At 34.9% G+C, this 17,465-nt stretch overlaps 2 protein-coding genes and 1 long non-coding RNA gene across 5 annotated transcripts; 2 read left to right on the top strand and 1 right to left on the bottom strand.

Moving 5' to 3' along the window:
- Positions 1–404: 404 nt before the first annotated feature.
- On the top strand, positions 405–3,101 carry LOC140178972 (uncharacterized). 3 transcript variants are annotated; one of them, XR_011872239.1, is made up of 4 exons: positions 405–840; positions 1,177–1,313; positions 1,423–1,959; positions 2,806–3,101. It is a non-coding gene; the product is annotated as an uncharacterized lncRNA (long non-coding RNA). The 3 variants fall into 3 exon arrangements; XR_011872240.1 differs by having other exon boundaries at positions 1,423–1,963; positions 2,603–3,101; XR_011872241.1 differs by lacking the exon at positions 1,423–1,959 and having other exon boundaries at positions 438–840; positions 1,177–1,351.
- Positions 3,102–6,029: 2,928 nt separating this feature from the next.
- LOC112750666 (protein EDS1) lies at positions 6,030–9,084 on the top strand. Its single transcript, XM_025799477.3, has 3 exons — positions 6,030–6,964; positions 7,129–7,914; positions 8,200–9,084. The coding sequence occupies exons 1-3, from the start codon at positions 6,635–6,637 to the stop codon at positions 8,965–8,967; spliced, it is 1,884 nt and encodes a 627-aa protein (XP_025655262.1). The 5' UTR covers positions 6,030–6,634; the 3' UTR covers positions 8,968–9,084.
- A 2,895-nt stretch (positions 9,085–11,979) lies between these two features.
- LOC112750665 (GTP-binding protein BRASSINAZOLE INSENSITIVE PALE GREEN 2, chloroplastic) lies at positions 11,980–17,465 on the bottom strand. Its single transcript, XM_025799476.3, has 5 exons — positions 17,128–17,465; positions 15,488–15,595; positions 14,046–15,385; positions 13,617–13,784; positions 11,980–12,768 (listed from the first exon to the last, which is right to left on the bottom strand). Exons 2-5 carry the CDS (start codon positions 15,591–15,593, stop codon positions 12,406–12,408), a joined length of 1,977 nt encoding a protein of 658 aa, XP_025655261.1. The 5' UTR covers positions 15,594–15,595; positions 17,128–17,465; the 3' UTR covers positions 11,980–12,405.

The following is a 17,465-nucleotide window of genomic DNA, read 5'->3' as shown; positions in this document are numbered from 1 at the left end:
ATAATTAGGATACGAATTAAAACGCTAATCTTAAAAGTTTTGGCTCAAAATTGGGCTAACGAACTAAAACAATTGAACTGGGCTTCACTTGGGCCCAAGGCCCAAACCCACACATTGACACCCCTCTCTCAACACTCATTTCAGCACCATTTCATCATTTTAGAGCATGGTTCTGAAAACCGAACCGGACCGGCCGGTTCAACCAGATTAACCGGGAACCAATCACTAAGCCGGTCCGGTTTGGCCTAAAAACCGCATAGCGAAAAACCGGTTACAAAACCGGTCGAACCGGTGAACCGGCAGAACCGTTCGGTTTTTTGGAGAGTTTCCGGTTCGGAAATAAACTCTCCTAAACGCGGCGTTTTGTCCCTTAAATTTAAAAAAAAAAAAAAAAAACGCAAAACGGCAAAACTGAAGTAGTGAACCCTAAATTAAACGCAGCCCCCATTTGATCTTCTTCTTCCCAGAGCCACAAACTCATCTCCTCTCCTCTCTTCTCTGAGAACCATAGAAGCCACCGCAGCCCGCTGTCAGAGCATCCCGCAGCCACCGCGTCGTTGTCATCGCCGAGCTCGCCTTCTCTCTGTTCGCCGGTGTTGCGTCCTCTGTCGTCGCCGTTGCAGCCCCCATTTGTTCTTCTTCTTCACAGAGCCACAAACTCATCTCCTCTCCTCTCTTCTCTGAGAACCATAGAAGCCACCGCAGCCCCCAATCGCACAGCCACCGCAGCCCCCAATCCCGCAGCCACCGCGTCGTTGTCATCACCGAGCTCGCCTTCTCTCTGTTCGCCGGTGTTGCGTCCTCTGTCGTCGCCGTTGCTCGCCTTCCACCTCGCCGCCGGTAAGTAATACTTTGTTCGCAGTTTCGCACTTCACAGCCATCTCCTCGGCGTCTGCTTGCTGGTTTAGGGTTTAGCAATGATTTCTGATAATACTTGTTATTTGTTTCAAATTGATTTGCTTATTAGCTGGATTTTCTGAGGTTATTGTTTGTTGATTTAAGTTTTACTGTGGAGTTTGCTGAGTTAATTTCATTCATAATTTTCTGAAATTTTATTCTTGAGTTGCTGTTTTTTTCTGTTGTGTTCTGAGTTGGGGTGAGTTGCTGTTTTTATCTTCCAACTACTTAGTTGTTTGGGAAGCTTTAGTCAATCTCTTCAATATTTGTCGCTCGCAGGGAACAAACTGACTGGCAATATTCCTCAAACTTATGTGAAAGGAAATGCCCTTCACTGGATTGATTTTAGTTCTAACAAGTTGTATGGTCAATTACCAAGAGCACTTGTCAATTGCAGAATGCTAGAGTTTCTTGATGTGAGACATAACCATTTCAATGACTCATTTCCTTTCTGGTTAGGATCTCTTCCTAAGTTGTATGGCTCTTTCTTTATTGATTTGTCTTCATTTTCATTGTTCAACAAAGGAGTTGTCATGGATTATCTTGGGGGTCAATACCTTTGCGGCCATGAAGTACCTGCTTGGAAGTTGAAACAATGTTGGCATGGACTAAAATATTTGTGGTTTGTCCTTGTCCAATTAGTATGGAACTTATGGTGAATGGTTTTGTTAAATTTTGATGGATGATAGTTTAGGTGTTTTGTTAAATTTTTTGAATTAATTTTATTGATGATTGATGATGTTTTTTAAATATTTGAAGTTATATATTTAATTTTTAATAATTTTATTTAATATTTAATAAAACCGGTTGAACCCCGGTTGAACCCCGGTCGAACCAGTGAACCAGTGAACCAGTCACTCTACCGGTTCATTGACCGGTTCGGTTCTCGCAACCTTGTTTTAGAGGGAGAGGGGCGGATAGAAGAGAGAAAGGGGAAGAAGAAAATCCTAAAATTCATCATCATCTTCATTTGTCCATAACTTTTGTCCTGGAGCTCCGATTGGCGAGTTGTTTATGACCACGCGTTCATCTCAGATTCTTCTTCAATTTTATTTAAGTATTGTAAGTAAGTAAACACAAAATTCTTGCTCAGTTTTCTATTCTCTTCAGTTTTGCATTTTTGGGGTATGTGTGAGTTAAAATCTTGTGATTTTGATTATTTAAGAGTACTCTTTGGGTTAGAACAAACTCGGTTTCACCCAGCACATGTACACCACTAGCTGAAATGTGGGAAATCTTATTTGACTCTCAAGGTGAGATAAGAACGTGGGTAGCTAACTTTGGAAAGTAAGTAAAATAAGAACGTGGGTAAAGAAGATAACTGTTAAGAGAAGCTCAGCAAGACAAGGATTTTTTTTTTCTCTATAAAAAGGAGAATCAAGAGGTTCCAAAAGGACTTCAATTCAACACCGCAAATCTAATTAAAGCTCTACAAAATTTTCAGTCACACTAATGCCAAGAAAGATTATGGAGTACAAATGCATGTGATTATTAGGAGTCAATTTATTTCTTTTTCAATATTTTACTTCAATTTAATTCTGTTTAATTCAATTTTATGATATTGTTCTTCATTTTTACTTACTTGTATGTTTTCAATTACTTCAGTTCTGTTTAATGTTACTTTGACTTTTATTCGTGTTAAACATTCCTTTGTGCAAGTTTATCATAATTAATGCAAAAATTCATTTTTCCACTATTTGTAAAGTTAGTGTTGATACTAAAGTCGATAGGTCTTGGGTTGAGCTCACTTTTTTAGAGGAGTAGTATCTGCTTTCTGAATTGAGATAACTAATACAAACATGATCCACACCTGTATCGAAGTCGAACAAAAATCAAGTGAAACAAATTGGCACACCCGGTAGGACCTTGGACTAAGTTTAATGCCTAACTTTACATTCGATTATGCAGCGGAGAGATAATAAGTATGTTTGATAGAGCTTCTACTTTGACGGAAGGGTTGATTAGAGACACTGGACATGCTGGGAGACCAGCATAAGGTACGCAAATGTTGAAGCAGCCTCTCCAGCCATCAGTGAAGGTCGGAAAAAAGAAAGGGCTCTTTTTTGCATGTGTTTTTGCTTAACTTTTTGTATTAAACAAATAGTAACATAAAAGTTAATAGCATAAAGTGAATAGTGTAACAGTTATATATAATTGATATACACTTAATTTTTTATGGAATCCAATTTTAAGATTTGAACTCATCATTACCGTCATTTAATTGTATAAATGAAATCATTAAGTAATAAGAATATAATACATAATGAAATAAAAATGCAATTGACATAGTTGTTATATGTCATTATTGTATAGGACATATATTGAGGTTTGAATATAACTAATAAATCAATAAATATTAGTTACACAAAATATAAATGCAAAATTATGTTGAATAAAATATATAATTTTACTTGTGTAAGTAGAAAACTTTGAAAAAGTTAGCAAAATTGATAAGTGAGTTTGTACTTGGATTGATTGAAAATCGAGTTTTTTTTTTTTTTTTCAAATTGGTTGAAAGCCAAGTTTGTTCTCGGATTGATTATGACATGTGAAATATTATGATACATTAGATTAAAATTTGATAAAATGTATTAAAAAAAATCTTAAATAAGATTGTTGAGATTGGTTCAAAAATTTGAATGTTATTCAAGTTTTATGAACATGGGGAGTAGGAATTATTTTACTCATTCCCACAGACGACGCCAATTGTTCTTGCTGAGATTGGCCGGTGTATAACTCGTCCGCGAATACTTGTAAGCTCTCCGTCAAGATGAGGTATACGTCGGCAATGAGATTGGCCGGTGTATAACTCTGACGCTCCAGTCAGTAAGTGTTTAAGAGGTATAAGAATAATTCTATGAATATAGAATGTAAGACATGAAATAGAAGGTATCATGTGTTGTGTGTAATAATTCTATGAATATAGAATGTAAGACATGATATAGAACTTATAGAACTTATCATGTTGCCCCCTGAGATTAGATATAGAAGGTTCCTTTTATAGGCATAGAATTGACGAATGATATTCACGTTATGACCGTTTGGTCATTAAGATTGAAATGATGGTCATTAAGTCGGTAATGAAGGCGTCGGTTACAAGCAAAGAATAAATGATAATTAATGTCGAGTTATAACTCATAATGCACAATAAAGACTGAGTTATAAGGTGACGGGTCAGATATTATTAATATTTTTTATTATTTTTAAAAAATATATTTTTATATTTATAAATACACATATCTCGTTTATAATGTAAATGAGATATACATGTATCGCGTCCACCTATCTTAACTTGTTTACACTGTAAACGAGATACGTGCAAAATTATCTCTTTTACAGTGTAAACGAGATAAGAAAAAAAAACGGATTTCGGTAATAATTTTTAAGTTATTTATTTCGGTAATTATTATATTTATTTAATTCATTAAAATAAAAAATCCTGATAAAAGTGGGATGCAATGAACATGTGAGAATAAATTTGATCTTAATGGATAAGTATTAGCTGAAATTAAGGGTGTATGTGGCTCGGTTAGTTCTGAATGTAAAATCCTGATAAATTAATTAATTATAAGAAAAAAGGATTGGAAAATTAAAATTTTATAATTTGGGAGAGAAAAATAATTAGGATACAAATTAAAACACTAATCTTAAAAATTTTGACTCAAATTGGGCTAACGAGCTAAAATAATTGAACTAGACTTCACTTGAGTCCAAGGCCCAAACCCACACATTGACACCCCTCTCTCAACACTCAATTCAGCACCATTTCATTATAACACTCCTTTGAGCACCATTTCATCATTTTAGAGGGAGAGGGGCGGAAAGAAGAGAGAAAGGGGAAGAAGAAAATCCTAACATTTATCACCATCTTTATTTGTCCATAACTTTTTTTCTGAAGCTCTGATTGATGAGTCGTTTGTGGCCACGCGTTCATCTCGGATTCCTCTTCAATTTTATTTGAGTTGAAATATTGTAATTTTAGTTATTTAAGAGTACTCTTTGGATTAGAACAAACTCGGTTTCACCTAGCACATGTACACCACTAGCTGGAATGTGAAAAATCTTATTTGACTCTCAAGGTGTGATAAGAACGTGGGTAGCTAACTTTGTAGAGTAAGTAAAGTAAGAACGTGGGTAAAGAAGATAAATGTTAAGAGAAGCTCAGCAAGACAAGGATTTTTTTTCTCTATAAATAGGAGAATCAAGAGGTTCCAAAAGGATTTCAATTCAACACCGCAAATCTAATTAAAGCTCTACAAAATTCTCAGTCACACTAATGCCAAAAAAGATTATGGAGTACAAATGCATGTGATTATTAGGAGTTAATTTATTTCTTTTTCAATATTTTACTTCAATTTAATTTTGTTTGATTCAATTTTATGATATTATTCTTCATTTTTACTTACTTGTATGTTTTCAATTACTTCAGTTCTGTTTAATGTTATTTTGACTTTTTTTCGTGTTAAATATTCCTTTGTGCAAGTTTATCATAATTAATGTAAAAATTTATTTTTCCACTATTTGTAAAGTTAGTGTTGATACTAAAGTCGATAAGTCTTGGGTTGAGCTCACTTTTTTAGATGAGTAGTATCTACTTTTTGAATTGAGATCACTAATACAAACATGATCCACACCTGTATCGAAGTCGAACAAAAATCAAGTGAAACAAATTGACACACGCGGTAGGACCTTGGACTAAGTTTAATGCCTAACTTTACATTCGATTACGCAGTGGAAAGATAATAAGTATATTTGATAGAGCTTCTACTTTAACGAAAGGGTTGATTAGAGACATTGGACATGCTGGGAGACCAGCATAAGGTACGCAAATGTTGAAGTAGCCTCTCCAACCATCAGTGAGGGTCGAAAAAAAAGAGAGGGCTCATACTACTATATTCGTTAAAAAAACTGTAACTTAGATTTTGTTTAATCTATATGCCCTTATGACTTGAAAGAAATAAAATTGGAAATACATAATCATTATAATGAAACAGTGACTAATAGCCTCATAAGCTTGAATTAAGGCATTTCTAAATCACACTAAAATCTTACCAATGAATTGAAAATGTTTAAACTTCAACATGTATTGCAGTTTTCACATAAATGCTAACCTATAAAATTTCTAATTTCAGGAATACTAATATGGCTCAAAAGCTTGAGGCAGGAATTTGAATCTGAAAGAAGTGTATGGCCTTGGAAAGTTTCAGACGGAATTTGCTGTGAGCGACTGGAGAAGACAAAGGAACAATGACCGACGTAGGAAAAATGAGTTTTACTACCGGAGAGCTTCAAAAAACGATTTCGTCCGAAGATGATTCTATTGACGTTATAATTGAAATATATTTCCTGTTAAAATTAGAACAAAAAATTGAGTAAAACAATATGCAAGTTCTTTTCAAATTTCTGAGCCACCACTTTTCATAATTCATAATACTCTTAATTTATTGTTTCGGCGTTTTGGGTGCATTAGTAGACAAGTGGTTAACTATGACAGGTTGAATCCAATATCATTTTTCGGTACGCAAGTCTCCAATAGGAGCCCAAAACAATATTCTTCAATTATTGTAACTTTCCAAGTCAACTTCCACCCTGACCAAAAAATAAAGAAGTCAATTTCCACGAGTCCTCCTCTTTAGTTTTCTTTTATCAGCGAGACAATTTCTATATAAAACTCTCCCCTTTTGTGAGATGCAACAAGAAGAAACCAAGCAAGCAAAGCAGAGAAGAAACATCAAACATGGCTGCTGCTGTTGGAGTCACAGAATTTATTGGAGCAGAGATGATTGAGAAGGCAATTTCTTTGGCCTGGAAGGCTCACAAGACACCAGAAAAACCTTTCATTCTTGAAAAGAATCGCAAAGGGGACCCTCAACAAGTGTTCATCAGCTTCCCAGCATCAGGTTCTGCAAAAGATTGGTACTCTCAGAAGCCTTTTGGGGAAGTCCCAATAGACCTTGATCTGTTCCCATCACTTAAAAGCATTGGTTACAATGATGCTGCTAAAGTAAATGAAGCCTTTCAAGGAAGGTTCCAAGCTATTTTGTCCAAGCCGTTACTTGAAACTGAGGTATTAATTGACCATAGTAGATAGTTTAGCCTAAGATCTACTATCCTATTAATTAAATTTTCATATATCACCTGGATTTGGAAATTAAATAATTAACTGTTTTCTTTTTAAAAACTATTTCCCTTTGTTAAATAAAGCACATACATTTTGGAATGAATCTGTAGGTGAAAGATGCAATGGATAAAAAGAGGCAAATAGTATTTACAGGGCACTCTTCTGGTTCCCCAATGGCCATTCTAGCAACCCTTTGGACCTTGGAGAAGTACCCATCCACAAAATCCAACGGTAGGGTACCTCCAATTTGTGTAACTTTTGGTTCTCCTTTAATTGGTAATCATATTTTTTCTCATGCTACAAGGAGAGAAAATTGGTCCAACTTCTTCATGCACTTTGTCATGAGATATGACATAGTACCTAGAATCCTCCTTTCTCCACTCTCTTCTTTTGATCAAAGATTTGAACCGGTTTCGCAGTTCTTCAATCCCAACCATAAATTCAAGTCTTTCATGAGCGAATCGGTTGGAAAATCCTCACACACCTCTGATTTCTTTAGTGTTGTGATGTCTAATACTGCAAAAGTTACAAGCCATGCTGTTTCTAAGTTAATAGGTACCACAGATTCAACACTTGAAATTATTGCAAATTTTGTTCCATTAAGCCCTTATAGACCCTTTGGAACCTACATTTTCTGCACCGGAAATGGAAAGCATGTTGTTATTAGAAACCCAGATGCAGTTCTGCAGATTCTGTTTTTCTCTGCTCAATTAAGCACCGAAGCAGAAGTTGCTCAAGTTGGCAATAGAAGCCTACAGGAACATAGAACCAAACTGCAACTAAACTTTGGAAAGGAGAATTTTGTGTTCTTGGAGCAGGACCAACTTGAGAAAGTTCCATTGACTGATGATGGCTCAAAGGATGATATTAGCATGGCCTTCAATGATCTTGGCCTGGTAAGTACCCATTTGCTCGAAATAATTCTTTACTTTCACTATATTACTTGGATTAAGATAAGTATGGTATTAAAAGATTTGCATAATATTAATTACCTTTTTTTTTTACTAAGAATTAACACAAGGGAAGAGAGCCAATGACTTCCTAATTAAGTGACAAAGTCAATTAAGAAAGAAGTGTTCCAAACAATATAATCCTTTATTTTGTGCACAACGTCAACACAAAGAATCTAACCTATCAAGATTTTTCTTATTATCTAACAATTCCTCATGTTGAAATCTCAGAGCCCAAGAGCAAGATTGTGTCTTCGAGCAGCAGCAGGGTTAGAGAAACAAAGACTGAAAAACGAGGAAAGAATGAAAGAGAAGATAGACTCTGATGAATTCGAGGAAAAAATGAAGGAACTGGAGAAATACAAACAAGTGATGGAGCTTAAAAACATTTGCTACTACGATGCCTTCAAGAAGCAAGAAAGCTCTGAGGACTTCCAAGCAAATGTGAAGAGGCTACAGCTGGCAATGTTGTGGGACGAGATAATGGAGAAGCTAAGAAGTTATGAACTACCAGATGAGTTTGAAGGGAGAGCTGAATGGGTCGAACACGCGAAGCGATTTCGGAGGCTAGTCGAGCCTTTAGATGTCGCCAACTACTACAGACACTTGAGGCAAATTGAGGCTGGTACTTACATGGGTAAGGGAAGGCCGATGCGGTATAAATTCACTCAAAGGTGGCTTGAACATGCGGAGGGAAGTAAGTTTGAAGAAGAGTACTCTGAATCATGCTTTTGGGCCGAGGTGGAGGATCTTTCCCACATAACAAATAATGCCACTAGTATTGTTAATGCTTCATTTCATAAAGATGTTTTGGATCGAACTCAGCAAAGGGTTGCGAGTTTGGTGGCTAGGATAGATGTATGGATTGACAATAAGGTGCTAGATAAGGATGTGTTATTGGAGGGTTCTACTTTGATGAATTGGTGGAATTCTCTACCATCGCAATTTAGGAATGGCTCGAGCATTAAGAGTCTTGTCAAGTGTAAAGAAACAAAGTGAGAAGAAGCAAACATGCATGAGCAATGAAAACTTTAGATGCTTTCATATTTATGCAGGCTTCTTTACATGAATAAATTAAAAAGAAATAAAATTACGTGACTCTTTTAATTTCTAAAATAATTTGGTTACATCCATGTTTTCTTTTATTGTATATAAATCGTAACTATGAACAAAAATTTATGGCTAAGCAATCCAAGAGTAAATTGTGATTTTGTTCTAGGATTTATCCATGATTTTAGAGCAAAGAAAAAGAATATAAATTATGGTTGTTATCCACAATTTATAACAAGTAGCAATCGAAAGAAAATTGTGGTTAAGTTTCACAATTTAAGAGAGGTCATAAATCCCAATTTGAGATAACGATTTACAGAGGTTGAGTTTCTATAAATTCAGACCACTACACATTTTGTAGTCATTGTTGAGAGTTTGTACTTGTGTATTACAGGCAAAATTGAACAAACCGTAGATGAAATATGTACAAAATTTTTAAAAAGTTCGGATTTTACAAGTAAAGGATATTTTTTATTTAAATTATTAAAATACAATAGTTTTTGAAATATGTAACGCCTAAAAGATTTAGCATAGGGAAAGTAGGAGGAGCTAATGAAATATTTGTACAATGTGTACAATGGAAGATTAGGAAATATTAGAGATATAACCATTAGTGTTACCTTTTGCCATCAGCTGAAGTTTTTGGGATGAGTGGTATCATGACATGGTATTAGAGCTTTGGATCCGAAAGGTTTTGGGAAGATGTTTATTATTCTTAGGCTTGGTTTGGTAAAGCTTTTTAAAGAGGTGCTTGTGCTTTTTAAAAGTTTAAGCACTTTATTTTGTGTTTGGTAAATAAAAAAATCATGTGCTTGTGCTTGCAGCTTTTAAAAGATCGGGTATTTTTGGAAGCACCTAAGATAGAGCTTTTCAAAGTTGGCTTGTGCTTTTCAAAATTTAAAAGTCTAATATAACCTCACATGTTAACTAATTTTCAAATTTAATACTTGCATTTATGTCTATTATAGTATTTTTAAATTTTAAAAGCTATTTTACCAAATGCAACTTGCTTGTATTTATTAAAAGCAATTTTTAATTTGATTTACCAAACATAAATGCTACAACTTTTAAAAAGTCATCTTTTAAAAGTTAGTTTTTATAAGCTACTTTTGAAAAGTAAAAGCTTTACCAAACTAAGCCTTAGTACTGGGATGGTTATTCTAGATAGTTTGGGAGATGTTTATTTTGTAACTCAATAGCCCATTGTATACATTGTACAAATAGTCCAGTGCTTCCCGAGTATTTAATAAGGGTAAACAATTTAAATAAGTTTTTTTGAAAAAGAAGCTTAAAGTATAAGGATTTTTATTAATAGCAACTTATAAATAAGTTATTTTGTATTTGGATTTTTAGTTATAGAAGTACTTATTTCAAAATTGTAGCGTTTTGATAAATAACTCAAAAAATACAATTTTTTTACACAAAAAAATAAAAATTAAAATAACGATGATAACAAATACTTTTTAATATTAAATGTTAATTTTACATAGTCTAATCACTAAGATTACAATGGTTTAGGCAATTGATTCTTTATTTGCTTTTTTATTAGTTCCATTTTTTAGACAATGAGTTCTTATCACATAATATCATTAGAAATTGGTTCTTCTACTTCACCTTCACCATAACGGTGTCCTTGTATGTGGTGAATAGTAATAAAATTTTAATTTACAATAATTTACCAAATGCAATTGTTGTTGCTTGGCTATACCAATTCCAGAGGCATCACATTTAATCTCAAAGATTTTATCAAAGTTAGGTAAAACAAGAATAGGAGCAGAACACAAATAATCTTCTAGGGTATGAAATGCAATTTCTTGTTCCTTTTTCCATTTAAATCTAACATCTTTTTTTATAACCTCGGTGAGAGGCGCAACAATGGTAGAAAATTTTTTCACAAATCTCCTGTAAAATCCAGCTAACCCATGAAAACTTCTGACCTCAGAAGCATTCTTAGGCATTGGCCATTCATAAATAGCCTTTACCTTTTTCTCATTAACCTCAATTACACTCGCACTCACAACAAAATCAAGAAATATAACTCGATCAATACAAAATGTGCACTTTTTAAGATTGTCATATAATTTTTCTTTTCGAAGCACTTTCAAAATAGCTGAAACACGTGACAAGTGGTCATCCAAACAAGTGCTATAAATGAGAATATCATCGAAATAAACAACAAAAAATTTACCCAAAAATTCTCGCAAAAAATGATTCATTAGACGCATAAAAGTACTAAAGGCATTAGTTAGCCCAAAAGGCATTACTAAGCACTCATATTACCCTAGCATGATTTACGTGCAACTAGCCCCCCTCAATATCCTAGCACAATTTATGTGTTACTATGATAAGGCACATTAGGCTGGACGACTTACGTTTTTGTGTTTTTGAACGTGAATCTTCCTAGCCTAATGTGTCTTACCATAGTAACACATAAATTGTGCTAGAGTCTTGAGAGGTGGCTAGTTGCACGTAAACGGTAAATCGTGCTAGGGTGATGAATTTTAGGGTAAAAAACGTAACTCATGGTGACCTAGGACGATTTATATATATTTTGTAACACACATGGGCCTGGGACAATTTATATGTTTTTGAACAATGCATTTCATGCATAAATCGTCCCAGGATAGCATGATTCATATATTATATGGTTTAGGAGAATCACGTTTTCGAAATTCATTTAGAGAAATCATGTAATTTGATTCTCCTATTAATTTATTTAAATAAAAATGCCTTTTATTAAACCAACTGTCTTGGACCTTATGTATTCTTATATCAAACATGGTTTCAATGTCACTTTGTAACGGACTTTTTGTATTCTATGTTAATATTTAATTATTTGCTAGTACTTGGTATTTTGTTACGTATTATTAATTGAAAATAATTTAAGAAGGTTTTTAATTCCCTAGATATGATTAGAACATGTATTCTTTTTAATTACTGTAAAAATTAAAAAACGAAAAATCGAACCAAATCAATCTATTACAATTGGTTTGTTTTGGATGGTTTCATAAAAAAAAGAACCAAATCGCAAACTAAACACCCCTACATACAAATTTTATACATACTACAAAATCAATAAATGTAACACATAAACAAGAAGAGTTACATTTATCTCATTTCTATCTATAAATTGGAAGGGCACCCCTACATACAAACTACATACATACTACAAAATCATTTAACATAACACTTAAACAAGAAGGGTTACATTTATCTCTACTTTCTATTTATAAATTGGCAGCGGGTTCTCACACCAACTAGCAAAGAGAGACTGGCACAAAAATCTTCTAGCTAAAAACATGTTATTGCCTCTGCACCATGTCAAATTCAGTTATATCTTCTATTTTCACCTAAAAGTACTCTTGCAAAGATATTAAAAATTTCTGCTCAAGGTGATAGTTCGAAACCTGCCCCCACAAAATCTGTATCTTGATCATCAAGTTTTTGTCTTTTTTGAGCTTCAAGTTTGGTTTGGTTGCCAATAGCATCAGAGATGGTTCTTGTTAACCAAAAACCAGGTTTCTCAAGGGACCGGGCCCGGTCAAGGACCAATGGCTCTCTTAAGGTTACTTCAACACCATCAAAGGTCCACAGTTTCATGGTTGCTTCCCCTTTGAGGCACAGAGAATACCAACCTAAGCCAGCTATCGCTACGTCAATACTGTTGACCTCCCAACTAGTTCCAGATACCTTAATTTCCATTTCTTGCCATGTGCCTAAGTCGGCAGCGCGTTTATTGCCAATGGGAGGCTGAAATAAGATGCAAATAGAAATGAAGTTAGAGCAAAATTAGATATCATGTATTTTAGGGGAAGAGAGTATAGATTATATTTAGTAATCCTCAAATCAGTCTCTAAGTAATTTCTAGACGAACACTTTAACTCCCAACAAATCTTAGTTACCATATCAGTTCTCAACCTTTTGTTTTGTTAGACAACTTAGTCACCCATCCGATTTTGTATAAATCCCTATCATTATTTAATAAGATATAAAAATTCTTTGAACATTGATTTAGGATATTACCCTTGTTTTTGTTACATTTTTGGACAAAAATGTATTTAAATGCAAATTATATCTACATACATTGATATAAAGAAGGAAATAACGTAATGGATATACTATGCACATGAAATGCTGTTTTATTTCCAAAAGAATTTGATATATAGAATTCGGGATGTTTCCTAGATTATTTGCTTCGAAACTCTAAATTTTTAAATTCTCAAGTGAGACTTTTCTTCATCTTCAAGACTTCAACACACTCTTTTTTGCCCCTTTTCCAACTAATTGACTATTATTTTAACCTATCAAGTCCCATTATCAAATCCGATTCCACACTACAAAAAATATGGTAGTTTTCATCCCGTTCCTAACCAAAGGATTGTTTCTGGATTATAAAGTACATTTCTTTGACAAATAAAGTCAAAATGTCTCTACCTTTCCTTTTTATAATCTAACAAAATCAACTGAAAAGTAACATAAAAGAGCAATTAATCAAATGAAAAACATATTTGAAGCACAGGTAAAATGCAAATTTAAACCTTAATACTAAAATGATTTATGTAGTCATGTTTAGATTTGTGAAAAAAAAAAATGCTTACCTGCAACCTAACACCAACATGATTACTCCAAACCTCTTCAGCATTTTCTACTTTTCCCATGTGAAGAGAAACATTTGGTGATGCCCAAACTGTTACATATATTGTTTCAATAGAGGCTTTAATAAAGTCAATTCTTGTCAAGCCTCCAATATGCACTGCCTGCCCTACCTATAAGTTAAAACCAGTATGTAAAGTTCCAAACCACATCTTTATTTTTGAAATTTACATACCAACACCAAAGAAATTGCTATCTCAATTTATTAACGGGAGTTTCCATTTATTTGGGAAAATAAAGAAAATAAAACTATTGTCCATGATACCCCTTAATGGATAACAATGTGCATAAAGGATACATATAATCTACATAATAAAAAAGGCTTAATGACAACTTAGAGAGCATCAATAGCAGTAAGCCATTAAATAACTTGCCTTGATTCTATATGATCGAGGCCGAAGTTCCTTTCGTATCTCAACCATCTTTTGCTCTTCCCTGTTCAATCTCATCGACATTAAATAAGGATGCAGGATTCCTGGAGTGTCAAACATCTTAGTCTTAGCTGACAAAATTCCTCCAATTCTCAAGATCCCAAGTGTTGTCCCAGGAATAGAAGCTTCTGTGAGTTTTATAGTTTTAGCTCCTTGTTTCTTTGAAAATGCATTGATTAGGGTAGACTTCCCTGCATTCTGAGACCCAATCACCCACACACTCCCCCGAGGACCTGCCAATTCCTTTATGAAGGATAGCAAATTCCTTATGCCTAAATCCTTTTGAGAACTTACAAGATAAACCGCACTTGGTTTAGGTGCTCCCGCAGCACTTGCTCGGTGTCTAACCCATCTATCCAACCTTGTAGGGGAAACCTCTGATGGAAGGAGATCAATCTTTGTAGCCACAAGAACAAGTTTTAGCAATTTCTTACCCTTCTTCGAGTGATCCTGGATTTTTTCCAATGCCTTAAACAACGATTTTGCTACCGTCCAAGGAAAAGAACTATCAAAATCAACACAATCCACAACCATAACAACAACAGTAGCACTGCCATTGCCAGAATGGTTCATCAACCGAGTGGAAATCAACCTATCGAAATCAAAATCGGGTATCAAATTCTCAGCAGTATGATTTTTCACCTGCCCATAATTCCTCAAAGAATGACACCTGGCGCACACAGTACCATCTTCCTTTACCTTCTGAGCCTCCCTAGCCAGCTTCTTTTTCTCAGCTTTTGATACTTTCTTCTTTCTCTTTCTCTCCAGGACCTCCTCAGTGATGTTACCATACCCAACCCCTGCAGGCACAAAGCCATTTAAATCAGTCTCATCATCCTCTACACCCAACAACTTAGCTTTCCACTCATTAGAATCCCAATTGAAATGATCTGGTAATACCTCAATATCTCCTCCAAGTTCATTTTTAATGCCATCCAGGAACCCATCATCATCATCATCATCATCACCATCACCATCATCATCTTCTTCTTCTACACTAACATTATAAAAAACATCATCATCCTCATCTAATAATTCATCTTCCATTTTCACCTTCCTCTGTTGATAGTACCCAGGAAGGTTAGAGTCTTCATCTTGCATGAAGACCCCACAACCAGGGCAAATTGGTCCACGACTCTCATCCTCATCTCTTCCCTCACTCAAAAACGGGTTCTTACCCTCTTTCCTTGGTGTGTTTCTTTTCTGTATCATTTGAACAGTGGAGCTGCCGTTTACCGCAAAAGCAATAAGGCAAGAAACTTTTCTGGCCCCAACACAATTATCTACACTCCATTAAAGTAAAACGTCGCTTCAGTTAAATGAGTATCAAAAATCGAAGAGCATAGTGCGATAAACTAAAACAACATGAAGTTCTAGGTTCTTACTTGTGAAATGGCGCAAACTCTTAAGTGCTTGATTAGGTGCATTGTTAAAGAAGGAATGCTTGGACCCAGAAAAACTAAAAGGAGCTACAGAGAAGAATATCGCCATGGCTTCCAATGCATGAAGCGAAGCAGAGAGAACAAAAAAATAAGAAAAGGATTATAACAACGTGAAAAAGAAGAAGAAAGAAGAGTAAAAATATTGGACCCAATTTGGGCTTCGGCTTGTTACTAGGGATGTCAACGGGGAGGGATGGGGTCAAGGGATACCTTCCTGCTCCCCGTCCCGGCCCTGATTCCCAACGTGGGGGTATATTTACCCCATCCCCATTTCCAGCATTCCTCACGGGACCCCATTTGGCATCTACGGAGTTGATAATTTCTATAGAAATTCTAATTAAAAAAAAATTTAAATTGATAAAAAATCATAAAACATTAGAACATACAAAACATCTTGTCTAAGAAATTAATTAAAATTCAAATATCATGTCCAAAAAGATAAAGTAACACACCATATATTTCTCAATAGTTTTAACACAAATTAAATTTCTAAAAATGTCTAACTTCAAATATTCTCCCATTGCCAAAGTACAACTTCCAACATACAACTCCAAGTTCTCTGTTAAAATAACAAAATACGTAAATATGACGAGATACATCATAAAAAAAATACTATTTAAAGTACAAAGACTTAATTTCTCTTAATGGATTCCATGCCCCTTCATTAGCTTGACTAAAACTCTTTGCTCAACCATAAAGACTTGTAATTTGTCAAGCTTAATATGTGTTCACACATTAGCATCATAAAAATGAATAATAAGCTCCATAAAAAACACAAAGAAAAAGATAAAACGAGAGATAGTGAAGTTGAATAATTAGATTAACCTGCAGAATAGATGAAGAATTTATAATACTATTACAATTAAAATTTTTTTTTTCCTTAGCACATTACTTTTGGAATTCAATAAGCACACACTCTATATACATTATATGCACCAACTACAAAAGGTTTTTCATTTCTCCACTGGAACAATCATTTTATGGCACCACAAACAACAGATACTAAAACAGATCATTTTTCAGATATAGCTAAAGACCAAACATTTATCATGTGAATACAAATTAAGGAGAAACAACCCTATTGATTGTCCATCTGAAGTTCTGAACATACCTAACCAAAATTCTAGCCTTTCTAACCCTTAAAATGCACCAAACTAAATTCAAATCCAAATAAAAATTAATTCATTGTTTGTACACTCAAGACTCCAAAGCTTAAAACTTGAACACGTGCACACAAGCCAAGCCATTACCGACTAAAAAACCTTAGCCACCCAAATAATTTAAAAATAATTTTTACTAGGAGCACAGATTAAAATTTAGACTATTAAAATTTCTTTTGAAAGTTTTTGCTTATTAAATCATTTTTTTAATTAAAAGCTTTTAGTTCCTTAATGCTTATATTCAGGGGAAAACAGGCACACAAAAAAGTGCACAAAACAAGCACAAGCAGCGGCTGCGGAAAATCAAGCAAGGTTCACAGCACAGGTATGCTGATAATCACCAAGATTCAGAACAAACAAGCACAAAAAATGCAGAATTAACCTTCAGCGCAATAAATTACAGAGAGGGCGAGAGTATCCAACCTGAAGTGGAGGAGGAGGAGGAGAAGGGGCAACCAACGGCTGCGCGGCGATGCTGTCGACGGCAGACTGCGGTCTTATTTCGAGCGGACGATGAGCGGCGACGCAGAGCACGGAGCAGTTGGACGAGGTGGGGGACGGCGCAGCGTACGCGAGCGGAGAGGAGAGCACGGAGCAGCGGCGGAGAGAAGAATGGACGCGGCGGAGAAGAGAATGGACGCCTCGAACTGAGAGAATGACGCGTTGAGCGGTGACGGCACGATGAGCAGGGAGATGGCTGCAGAGAGGTAAGTGGTGATGGCGCAGCGTGATAAACAAAGGAAGACACAAATGAGGATATG

Source organism: Arachis hypogaea, chromosome 15 (assembly GCF_003086295.3).
Source record: "Arachis hypogaea cultivar Tifrunner chromosome 15, arahy.Tifrunner.gnm2.J5K5, whole genome shotgun sequence".
Classification (NCBI taxonomy): Eukaryota; Viridiplantae; Streptophyta; class Magnoliopsida; order Fabales; family Fabaceae; genus Arachis; species Arachis hypogaea.
Note: the sequence above shows the minus strand (reverse complement) of the source record. Positions and strands in the feature narration are given on the sequence as shown.

What these genes read in the sequence shown, in the direction of transcription:
- LOC112750665 (XM_025799476.3), bottom strand. Translation starts at nt 15,593, where the DNA reads ATGGCGATATTCTTCTCTGTAGCTCCTTTTAGTTTTTCTGGGTCCAAG. An exon ending in CTCGATCATATAGAATCAAG is followed by an intron (nt 13,785 to 14,045) that starts GCAAGTTATTTA and finishes TTTAACTTATAG; the next exon opens with GTAGGGCAGGCAGTGCATAT. An exon ending in ATGTTGGTGTTAGGTTGCAG is followed by an intron (nt 12,769 to 13,616) that starts GTAAGCATTTTT and finishes ATCTTATTTCAG; the next exon opens with CCTCCCATTGGCAATAAACG.
- LOC112750666 (XM_025799477.3), top strand. Translation starts at nt 6,635, where the DNA reads ATGGCTGCTGCTGTTGGAGTCACAGAATTTATTGGAGCAGAGATGATT. An exon ending in AGCCGTTACTTGAAACTGAG is followed by an intron (nt 6,965 to 7,128) that starts GTATTAATTGAC and finishes ATGAATCTGTAG; the next exon opens with GTGAAAGATGCAATGGATAA. An exon ending in CCTTCAATGATCTTGGCCTG is followed by an intron (nt 7,915 to 8,199) that starts GTAAGTACCCAT and finishes TTGAAATCTCAG; the next exon opens with AGCCCAAGAGCAAGATTGTG.